This window comes from Budorcas taxicolor, chromosome 8 (genome assembly GCF_023091745.1).
Source record: "Budorcas taxicolor isolate Tak-1 chromosome 8, Takin1.1, whole genome shotgun sequence".
NCBI classification, from domain to species: domain Eukaryota; kingdom Metazoa; phylum Chordata; class Mammalia; order Artiodactyla; family Bovidae; genus Budorcas; species Budorcas taxicolor.
Window position 1 is genome coordinate 108723757 of NC_068917.1, and position 12113 is coordinate 108735869.

General features: G+C 46.8%; 1 protein-coding gene across 1 annotated transcript in view; it reads left to right on the forward strand.

The window, feature by feature from the left end:
- Nucleotides 1–12113, forward strand: part of PAPPA (pappalysin 1) — a 256271-nt gene that overhangs the window by 50123 nt on the left and 194035 nt on the right. Inside the window, exons 3-4 of the mRNA XM_052645172.1 lie at nucleotides 5748–5893; nucleotides 10781–11074. Coding sequence (XP_052501132.1) covers nucleotides 5748–5893; nucleotides 10781–11074 — 440 coding nt within the window. The remainder of the gene's footprint in view (nucleotides 1–5747; nucleotides 5894–10780; nucleotides 11075–12113) is intronic.

Below are 12113 nucleotides of genomic sequence, written 5' to 3' on the forward strand. Positions count from 1 at the left end.
GCAGCCCACCAGGCTCCTCTGTTCATGGAATTCTCCAGGCAAGAATACTGGAGCAGACAGCCATTTCCTCCTCCAGATCTTCCTGACCCGGGGATGGAACCTGCGTCGTTTGCATTTCTTGTGTTGGCAGGCAGATTCTTTACTGCTGCACCTCTGGGAAGCTTACAAGCTGCTGCTGCTGCTGCTGCTAAGTTGCTTCAGTCGTGTCCGACTCTGTGCGACCCCATAGACGGCAGCCCACCAGGCTCCCCCGTCCCTGGGATTCTCCAGGCAAGAACACTGGAGTGGGTTGCCATTTCCTTCTCCAATGCATGAAAGTGAAAAGTGAAAGTGAAGTCGCTCAGTCTTGTTTGACTCTTCGCGACCCCATGGACTGCAGCCTACCAGGCTCCTCCGTCCATGGGATTTTCCAGGCAAGAGTACTGGAGTGGGGTGCCATCGCGTTCTCCGAAGCTTACAAGAGAGGTGCTGAAAAGTTGCCAACCAGAGAGAGCTCTGTATCTTGGAGGAAAGGTGTAGGCAATATAGAGAGGATAAAGACACGGCTTATAAGTTTCAAGCTTATTGCAGACTGATGGAAGGTACAGCGACGATAATCCTGAGCAGGATAATAGAAACTAGAATCAAAATTAGGAGCCTCTGAGGAGGGTGAAATCATTTTCAGCTGATTTTGGTGTTGCTAATAATTGTCCTTGTAATTAATATAATAATAACGCAATGCAAATAGCCTCGGCTAACCAGTGAGTGCCTTCAAATGTGCCAGGCACTGTGGGAGGAACGTTTTCTTCTGCCTCTAGTCCTGCTGACAGCCCTGAAGGGCGGACATCATCTCCCCGTCTTACAGGGGAGAGTGGTCAGGAGCCGACACGTGGCACGTAGTGCACGTAAACTGAGCTTAGCAGGGAGGGTAAGAATTTAAAAGGCCGAGATTCAGGGCGAGAGCTTGTAAGGCAGAGAAGAGAGACTGATGGACGTGCTTCAGGAACGGGCATCACTGGGCAAACCCAGAGGTTCTTGGGATGAGGAAACTGTAAGAACGCGAGTGGGAGGTTGTAGGGGAAAGAAGAAGATTGGGTGGTAGGCCTGAGACACTGCAGGCTGAGACCAGAGTGACCCGGAGGTGGTTTTTCCCACCCGGAGGAAACAAAGAGAAATAATAGGAGATCAGAAACTGCAGGGTGGTGGGGGGAGGTCTGAGCCAGGGTGGTGCTGAGCTGGCTCGGTCCAGCCCTCTGGTAGCCCCTGAGCTAGCTGAGACTCAGAGAGGTGAAGCAGCTTGCCTGTGGATCCGGATCTACTGTCCAGCCAAGTAGAACCTGCACATAAATTAATAAACACAGAGTTTGGGATTTAGATGAATTGGGGGGAGGTAGTTTCTTTTTTAAAGAAATTTGGCCAATTTAGAGCATACATAGGGGACCAACCTCCCTGTGGTAACAAAACGGAGAGCAAGTGGCCCTCAGCAAACCCTTTTCCTCCTCTTAGCACCCATCTCCCTCGACTCTGAACGGTCCTTCTCAGTGTGACCCCCTGTGCTCTCTCTTCTGCAAAGGGAGTAAGCAAACCTTTTCTTAAAAATTAACTGTTTCCGGCAGTGCACAGCCTTCGCTGCTGTGTGCGGGCTTTCTCTAGTTGCGGCAAGTGGGGCTGCCCTTGGTTGTGGGGCCGGGGGCTTCTCTAGCTGCAGGGCGCAGGCTCCAGGCGTGTGGGCTTCAGAAGCTGTGGCTCGTGGGCCCTGGAACACAGGCTCAGTGGCTGTGGCGCATGAGCTTAGTTGCTCTGAGGCATGTGGAATTTTCCCGGACCAGGGATCAAACCCATGTCCCCAGCTCTGACAGGTGGATTCTTACCCACTGTGCCACCAGGGAAGTCCAACAGAGCTTAAAGAGATGGAGGAGGAAGTTAAATACACGGGCTCCTGTCCCCAAGAGTTTCCCCTGATATTTTTGGGAAACACCCAGCTTGGCTCTGAACAGGTGGGAAGACCTGAGCTAGCAGAAGAAAATCTTTTAACCACAGAACTATTCTCCTTTGCGTGGGTCCCCCCCAAAAATAACTGGAGAGGAAAGGGGCCATCTCTTTAGGGAAACAGGAGCTTCTCAAAGTGTGAAAAACAAAAACCGGAAAAAAAAAAAACCATATACAAGCAAGGGAGAGTCTTTATTTAATATCGCACATATCTGCCTAGAGCCAGGATGAATACCACCCACCGAAAAGATTAGTTTCTGCAATTATATCAGAATAAACAACCAATTAAAACATCTCCCTGCCCCTGCCCCACCCTTCTCTTCCTCTCCTGAAGTTTCTCACCCTGGAGCCATGGGACAAAGAGGTGACTCTCTCTAATGCCATGTGTGTTCTCTGTGCGAGAGAGCAGTAGATGGAAATGGGCAAATCAATTGAAAAACAATTAATCGCGCGGGAAGGGCCGTCGCAGGGAAGCCTCGGCGTCTGGTGTTTTCACTCTGCTCCCACTTGTTTCCTTTCCCTGTGGCCCTGAGAGGGCCCGGGATTGAGGGTGAGGTTGAGGGAAGAGTTGGACACATGGAGATTTGGACTTGGCCTTGTCAGTATTTATGTGATCTCTGAACCCCTGTTCCTTCATCTGTAGGACCAGGATGAGTACTGGGAATGGCTAAACATTTACCCAGGGTTTCTGCGTGCCAGGTATTATTCTAAGCCCTTTACGCTTCCTTTGTTAGTGTCCCAAATCCTCAAACCAACTCAATGAGGTGGATACTGTTCGCATCTTTATCTTCTGTATAAAGATTCGGGGACACAGGAAGTTAAGCAAATAACCCAGGGGGACCCAAACATCCAGGGGAAGAGCTGGATTCAAACCCAGGACTTTGGCTTAAGAACAGGTCATCTTACACGCTCTGCCCGTGGCTTCAGATTCTGCACAGAGGTGAGACAGCAGGTATAGCTAGGACAGGGGCTGGCATATAGCAAGAACTTACTGCATGTTGTCCTTAACCTTCCTCATTTCTACTCGGATCACAGAGAAGACTCATTCAAACTCCTCATGAGTCTCCTCGGCTCAGAAGCTGAGGGGAGCAGAGGTGTAACAGTGAGATTCCGGGTCAATATCTCAGCTTCTGTCCTTGGAATTACAGGTCAGCTCAGCCTAGACACAGGTGTGACCTCTCCAGGCCTCACCTGTATCTCCAACACATGTGCAACTTTTTTTTTTTTTTTTGGTCATTGAAAAGCTGGAAAAATTATGGTCCCGTGACTAATCATGGGCTCTTGATCACACGTGGGGCTGAGAGGACCCTGTAGGTTTCAGACACATTCTCTTCCCCCAAAGTGGAGGCACAGGTTCGTGACCCACAGAAATGCCCCATGAAGCACTGGGCATCTGTTCCTAAACCCAGTGCATTGATTAGGAAGCTGAAGCCTCATAGAAAGGAAGCTGCAGGTGAGACTGGGGCCTCAGCGTTTTAGATTTTCTCTTTCCCAATGTAATTCCCCTCCATCCAGATCTCCTGAGTGCTTGCCAAGGGTCAAGCCCTGTGCTGAGAACTGGGTGATAAACAGAGATGAATTAGGCACATTCCCTGCCCCCAGGGAGCCACAGACAGTGGCAGATACAGACCAGTGGAGTATTTGGAGCAGTGTGAGTGCGCGTGCTCATAGGAGGTGGAGGGGTACAGAGTTGGAAGAAGAGCTGGAGGTGAGGTGGCAATCGGGGATGGCTTCCTGGAGGAGTGATGCCAGCACAGACGTTGGATTCGTTCATCAGAGGATCTGAGTCCTTGAGAGGAGCAGCATGAGTTAAGGCGCTGAGGATAATGCATGATGGGGGGACGGGGGAGGAAGATGTTGCCGACAGCACACTGTGGGAAGTTCAGGGGCGGGAGCAGAGTGATACGAGGCTCAAGAGGAAGACAGGGTCCCACAGGCCCCGCTGGGGCCCTCTGACTCTACTGCTTCACATGTGGGGAGCTTCTTCTGTGACCCCAGGAAGAAGAGAGAAAAGCGGCGTTATTAGTGTTTTGCTGGCCAGGCTCTGTGCCAGCCCCCACCCCCTCCCCCTACCCTCCAGAGGCAGCGCGGTGGAAAAGGGAAGCACTTCCAGCTAGCTGTGTGACACAAGCAATGTCTGAAGTTACGCGAGCCTTTTTCTTCTTCTGGAAAATGGGGATAACAATACCACCTACCTCAGTGTAATGAAGATTAGGGGTGATTATCCATGGAGTGAGGGGCCACAGAGAAGGACCCAGAAAACATTAAAGATCACTGTTGTTCTCTTAGTTGTGCCCGGCTCTTGGTGACCCATGGACTATAGCCTGCCAAGCTCCTCTGTCCATGGGATTCTCCAGGCAGGAATATTGAAGTGGGGTGCCATTCCCTTCTCCAGGTGATCTTCCCAGCCCAGGGATTGAACCTGGGTCTCCCAAATTGCAGACAGATTCTTTACCATCTGAACCACGAAAGATCATTACTCACAGGCTTTATCTCACCTACTACACCAGGCTGACTGCTTGCTTATTTATATTTGTTTTAGTTCATTGATTCATTTCTAACTTTACTCCAAAGATATTTATTGGCTGTTCACAAGTATCCTAACAGAGAATATGCACGCTTGTGTGCTAACTCGCTTCAGTCACGTCCAACTCTTTGCGACCCCATGGACTGCAGCCCGCCAGGCTCTAGTATTCTCCAGGCAAGGATGCTGGAGTCGGTAGTCATGCCCTTCTCCAGGGGATCTTCCTGACCCAGGGATCGAACCCGCATCTCCTGCATTGCAGGCGGCTTCTTTACCACTAGCTCCACCTGAAAGAAGCATGACAGGGGGATACGATGCCTCTCTCTGTGATCCGCTGAATCTGTGACTGGCCCAAAGCTTTATAATTCCTGTTGTGAAGGGAGAGTCGTACTCCACAAAGGAAGTGTTCTTATTTATTAAGCACCCGGGATATGCCAGTCTCTTTCCAAAGACCATTTTTTCTCTGTCTGACATGTTTGTTTGGTGTGTGAAAGACCTGATGATGAGAGTGTGCAGAATTAATTCACTTTCCAAATGCATCAGTATATATTCTAGGTTTTTGCAATGATGGCTGCCTCCAATGTGATATATACCTTGGCCTATTTTATGGACAAAGTAATAAAGGCTTACAGAATGCAGAGTCATGTATGGGAGGCAGATAGTGCCCCAGTGAAAAGAACATATATTTCTAAGCCAGACAGACTTGACCTTGAAACCCAGTTCTGCAACTCTGGGCAACCTGTTTAATCACTTTGGACCAAACCCCCTTGCAAGATGGGAATAGAGATGCAAACCAGGCCTCCTGGTATAGCTTGTGTTTGCCTAATAAATGGTCTGAGGTCCATAGTGAATGAAGTAGAGAAGAAGCCAGGATTAGAATATGTGTGATCTCTTCCATGGTCTCTTCTCGATCTATGTCTGTATTATGTCATCAGTCAATATAGCAGAGCCCCTAGGGCCACACTTGTTGCCTTGAGATTGACTGAGGTTCTAAACTGAACGCTGCTATTGTTGATAAGCTGAGAAACCTTCAAGTTTCTCAAACTCACAAGGACATTTTTTTTTTGTCTGTGCAATGTGATCACCTCACTTACTGTATAATATTTTGGGGAAAGTCAATGAGGTCATGTTTATAAAGTGCTTAGCCAGGTGCCTGGCGCATGGTGTGACTCAGTTAATCTGGGAGTACCTGGTATTTGAATAGTACCCTTTTTTTCAGATGTCAATGACAGCCAAGGTTCTTTTTCTCTTCCAGAGCATACGTGGATGTTAATGAGATGAAGAACATTCTTAGGCTGGATGGATCGACACACCTCAATATCTTCTTTGCAAACTCCTCAGAGGAGGAATTGGCAGGAGTAGCAACTTGGCCGTGGGACAAGGAGGCCCTGATGCACTTAGGTGAGAACTGGAAACTTCTTCAGGAAGAAGTTGGATTGGGACAGGCATACATTGAGTAGTGAAGTAGTCAGGATTCTGATGGTGATCGTGGTGGTAATGACGATGAACAACTTAGTTATTGATGTCTTTTAATATTGCAAAACGCTTTAGCATTCCTTATCTGTCAGCCATCAAGTGAGGCTCTGAACAATAACACAATACTATTAATTCTGTTCTACCAGTGGAGGAACGAAGATCTGGAGAGTGAATGGGGCCTATCTAAGGTCACACCCAAATCAGGGTCAGAACCACAACTGGAATTTAGGTTTCCAACTCTGTTCACTGGTTGCTTTCTCCTTATACCCCCTGCCTCTTCGTTCATGCAAATATCTTCTCAGCCTAGTAACAACTTTGTGCTGGGCCAGCCAGTGATGGGTTGGCTTGAAAGGAGCAAACAGAGAGTTTGCAAGAACTCCCTGTTCCTCCATGTTCCATCCACCGACACCACCAGGAATTCTAACATTCAAATTATGCATATCTATAAACAAGACATATGTTTATACAAACCAATCACCAAAAGTCAGAAATGACAATGGTTTCTGAACCAGGCCCTGTAAGCAAACACTGTTGTCCTTTAATTTCAATTTTTCCATGTTCTCTACCAGTACTCATCTGTATGTAGATATGCATTTTTTAACTTGTGCGTATCTGAAATCATAGCATAGATGCAAATTTGTTCTTTTTTTTTTTTTTTGCTTAATATTATGCCATCTACTTTTTCCCATGTTGCAACAGTCTTCAAAGTAACTTCTCATCCAGTTTTGTTTTTTTTTTTTCACTTAACATCACAAGAGAATAGCCTGTCTCTGAGTTATGTCCAGTTCTCTAAAGACCAGGATTTTTTAATGGCCATGTAAAATGCCATTGGGGGCTCCCCTGGTGGCTCAGGAGATGTAGGCCCTTTCCCTGGGTCAGGAAGATCCCCTGAAGAAGGAAATGGCAACCCACTCCAGTATTCTTGCCCAAGAAATCCCATGGACGGAGGAGCCTGGCAGGCTATATAGTCCATGGGGTTTCAAAAGAGTCAGACACAACTTAATGACTAAATACCGACAATATGCCATTGAGTGAGGGCACTGCAATTTATCTAGCGCTTTTGCCTGTGTTAGAATGTTCCTATTATTTACACCAGTGAATAGTAATGACTCAATGGATACCTTTTTCTGAGAATGTTAGGGCTCAGCAGAGTGATCGTGCTGGATCTTTCCTCAGGCCTGTCTGATTTTCCAGTGATATAGCCAGGGTCCAGTGGCTGCTCTAAATCCACAGTATCTTAGAGCTGAGGGACTTTGCAGCTTCAAACAATAAAGTTGTGTTGAGTCAGCTTCTAGACTTCGTTCACTCCAGAGCACTATCTTCTGCTAGTTGTTTTTAAGAGAGTGAAACCAGTTTGTATGTCTGTGTGTGTGTGTGCATACACACATTTGTGTGGTTATGTAGAGATAGAGACAATAAACAGCTGGCAGTTCTCAGCTGGAGGATTTTTATGTTCTGGGAGACATTTGACAAGGTCAAGTGAAACTTCTGGATTTCACAAATGTGGCAATGCTACTGGCATCGAGTGGGTAGAGGCCGGCGATGCCGCTCGATCTCCTGTGGTACCCACGTGAAAGAGTTACCCGGCCTCGAATACCAGCAGTGCTGTTGTCGAGAAACCATGAGATAGATGGTGGATGGGTAGACAGACAGACCTAGACAGACAGGGGCTGGGTGAAAGAGAATGTGCACCTGAGGCAAGCTGAAGCTGATTAGCTCATATCACATGCCTGCATGATGTATGGGAATCTTGCTGGCCCAAAGCCAACATATAGGCTTGTTCTCAGCTATGACTTCACTTCACAGGATGGCCTTAGGCAAGTCTCTTTCCTTCTCCAGGTCTCAATGTCTTCAGATTTTAAGGGAGTAAGTTAGACTAGAGGGCCTCTGAAGACCCTTCTCAGGACTGAAATTCTCTCCTTTTGAAAAATCAACCAAAAGGGTCATGATTAGAGCCTTAGCATGGTTGAGCAGCAAGTTTCTATAGTGAGAGAGAAATACTCCTGATAATTCCTTGAATTTCAGAGACTGGCTCAGGACCAGGCATACAGAAGGCTATAAATCCACAGCATGTTATAGTATTTCAGGATGATGTCAGCCTCAAGCTATTTCACCTTTTAAGAGAGGCAGTGAAACAGGACTCAAGCTCTGTGCTGTTGCTCTGTGAAGAGGGGAGCCTGGGAGACCCAGCCTGGACATCGAGCCTGCAATCCTATCATTATCCCCTGGAAACACCTATGGGGTCCTGCCAGCACCCCGCCTCCCTTCGTTCTCCATTGACCTCAATATTACAGCTTCACAGAGAAACTGAGAATCTTTGGTGCTCTGCTGCTGCTGCTGCTGCTTATATCAGAACATGCTAGAGGTGCAGAGTTACTTTCTCAAGATCACACAGCCATTGCAAAACAGAATGAAGATTGCAACCCATGTCAGGCTAACTCCAGCCGGCCTCCCAGGCTGCCACCTCTCCGTCCTGAGACATGCTGATCCTGAGCAGTTCCTCTGCAGTAGGCCCAATCAAACCCAATTTATTAGAATCATATATACACACCCTCTTTTCCTGCTGTTACACCATGATCCCTGGAAAAAGCCTTGGGTGGGAAGGGGATTATGTTTCATATTATGATTGACAGAAAATAATTGAGGGAGATTTCCTGTCTCAATTTCTCTTCCTCCCTGCCTCTGCCTGCCGCTTCTCACATATACACGTGCAAGCACACACACCCCCTCATACATCTTTATCTTTGTGCTGGAAGGCTCTGAGCAGCTCAGAATTAATCGACTCCATGAGCCCCATGACTGAGCAAGCTTGCCCTCCCAGCAGTTCAGTCTGAGATAAAACTCCCCCCACGCCTGCTCCAGGCTTGCCAGCAGAGAATAGCAAGGGCCTCCCTCCTCACCGTTCTGTAGTGAGCTGCTCTGCACTTGCAGCCACTGCTTGCAGATTGCTCAGAGGTGAAGCGTTTTCTTTTTTTTTAAACTTTTTATTTTGTATGGGGGGTATAGCTGATTAACAATGTTGTGATGGTTTCAGGTGAACAATGAAGAGCCTCTACCATGCATATCCTTCTATCCATTCTCCCCTCCCTTCTAGACCGTCACATAACATTGAGCAGACTTGCCTGTGCTGTTCAGTAGGTCCATGTTGGTTATCCACTTTGAATATAGAAGTAGGTACATGACCATCCCAAACTCCCTAACTGTTCCTTTCCCCCGGCAACCATATGTACATTCTCTTAAGTCCCCGAGTCTCCTTCTGTTTTGTAAGTTCATTCTGTATCATCTCTTTTTAGATTCCACATATAAAGGCTGTCATACAATATTTCTCCTTCTCTACCTGACTTACTTCACTCAATGTGACAATCTCTAGCTCCATCCAAATGGACCACAAATGGCATTACTTCTTCTTTTTAATGGCGGAAGAGTATTCCATTGTAAATATGTAACACATCTTCTTTATTCATTCCTCTGTGCTCGGACTTGAAGCTTAACCTTGCCTTAAACACACTCGGATTTTCCAGCTGAAATATCTATCTGCCAACCTGTATGTATTTCTCCAGTAGCTAAATACAAACACAGAACCATGCTGTCCATTGGTTTCCCTGAGATCTGATCCATCTATCTGCCCAAGGGAAGAAACGGTCATTCTTTTAAGATATGTAGGGTGGTTTATCGCTTCTCAAACTAGAACATACAGGCAAGTCATCTGGGGCTGTTGGTAAAAGACTTATTATTATTTTGATTCTTTAGGCCTGGGGTGGGGCCTAAGAGTCTGAATTTCTGATCACCTCCAGGTGAAGCTGATGCTGCTCGTTCTTGGGGTGCATTTGGGGTAACAAGTGGTTAGACAGTAAACAAGGCACTTGCTGTGTGTAAGGTGCTATGCTGGCTACTTACACGCATTTACTTAGGCCTCACAAAACCTCTTTCACTGGGTTGGCATTCATCAGATAGTCAACATTTACTTAATGAGATGCCATATTCTGTGCCTGTGGTGGGCATTAGCAGCAGAACTGATTAAGATTCCTGGCTTTGGAATCCAAAGATCTTGGGTTCAGGTCTGAAGTCCCCGCTTACTAATTCGATCATGGGCCCATTGTTTCACCTCTCTGTGAGTCAGTGCCCCTCTCAGAGGGTTGTGAGATGATTAAGTGTGCTTATACATGTGAAACACTGAACACAAGGGCTGAAAGTATGTAATAAATGCTCAGGAAACACTGACTATTATCAATGTTATAATGTGAGTACGCCACAGTGCTGGCCTTTATGAACATTCACTCTCATAGGGTACAGAGCTTCGGAAACGGGATTCAGAGACGGCAATCAACTTGCTCAACTTCACAGCATTAGTGAAGGCAACATGAGAGCTGGAACCAAGGTGTCAGGGCATGAGAGTTTCATTTAAGCAATTTGTGTAGATCAATTTGTGTAGATATTCATAAACTGGGGCATGCCTTACTTCCTAAGAGGTTGCAGCTGAAATCTTTGCCAGTCCAGAAATCGAAGTCCTTGAATTGTAATCATGCCACTACTTCTAAGTAGTTTGACATCCCCTTAAATAAGTTGCCTCACTCCTTTAGGCATCATTTCAACTGAAAAATGAAGGGATTGCACAAAATGACTTTGAGACTTCTTCCTACGCCATCCGTGATTCATGCCACAAGTCAGAATGGCTCTCAGCCATGGAGTCGTAGGGTGGAGGAGACGGTGGTTACTTTGGGCTGTGCCCCATTCCCCCTTGAGGGATCTGGGGACTCCTGCAGCAGGAAGCAGGGTGCCCTGTTCGCCTAACGCTCTGACTTCCCCTGGCAGGTGGTATCGTCTTGAATCCATCCTTCTACGGCATCCCTGGGCACACCCACACCATGATCCATGAGATTGGGCACAGCCTGGGCCTCTACCACATCTTCCGAGGCATCTCGGAAATCCAGTCTTGCAGTGACCCCTGCATGGAGACAGAGCCCTCCTATGAGACCGGAGACCTCTGCAGTGACACCAACCCAGCTCCGAAACACAAGTTCTGCGGCGACCCAGGCCCAGGGAATGACACATGTGGCTTCAACAGCTTCTTCAACACTCCATACAACAACTTCATGAGCTATGCAGGTAAGGCCCACACTCTGCAGGCCCACACACTGCACCAGAGTGCCAGAGTGTCAGACGTGGCCTCCCAGCCTGGCTCAAGCAGGCTTCCTGTCTTTCCTAAGGTCTCTTCATCCCAACAAGTCCTCATCCCAAGTAACTGAGTACCTGTGCCTTCCATGAGTACCTCAGGGATGCAAGGAAGATGTTGTATCTAAAAGCTCCTCAGTAAGATGCTTTGGGAAGCTGACCAGGACTAACAGTCAGGAAGCCTGAGTAGAAGGTCGGGTTCTGCTGCTAGGTCACCTGCTGCCTTGGGGTCCATCACTTCCCATCTCTGGATCTCACTTTTCTCAAGAAAATGGAAACTCTGGAATTGATCTCTGAGATTTTTCCTACTTTTGCAGCTATAGTTTTCTAAGCTGGTGATTGTTGAAACTTTAAAAAACACACACACACAAAATTGTCACATGCTCTTTTACTGTTTTATTACAGTAAAATAGAATTCTTTTGGTTTTGCAAATAATGAAATTATTACATGAGATGGAGTTTTTTTTCCCTCACTGCATATTTAGTACCATCAGTAACAGTGTTAATAACTCATTCTGTGCATTCCAAGATCCCCTGCACTTCCTTTTAGTGTATATCAAGACCAGCTCTAGTCCTTATAACATCTTTGGAAAATTAGCTATCCTGGGACTGTCCTGGTAGTCCAGTGATTAAGATTTCAGCTTCCAATGCAGGGCATGCAGGTTCAGTCCCTGATTGCGGAGGTAAGATACCATATTCCTCGTGGCCAGGAAAACCAAAAAACATAAAACAAAAGCAATATAGTAACAAATTCAATAAAGACTTTACAAATGGTCCACATTAGAAAAATCTTTAAAAAAAGAAAAAGAACGAATGAGACACCCCTTTCTTAGGATGGTCACAGCCTTACCCGTAGGCCAAGAGACTAAGGAAAGCACCAGATGCTGGTGTGTGTTAGCTGAGCATCCAGCTCTATCGTAATAGTCAATTTAGGTGTTTCTTTCCACCACCAAAGCAAGTGAGCTCTATAAAG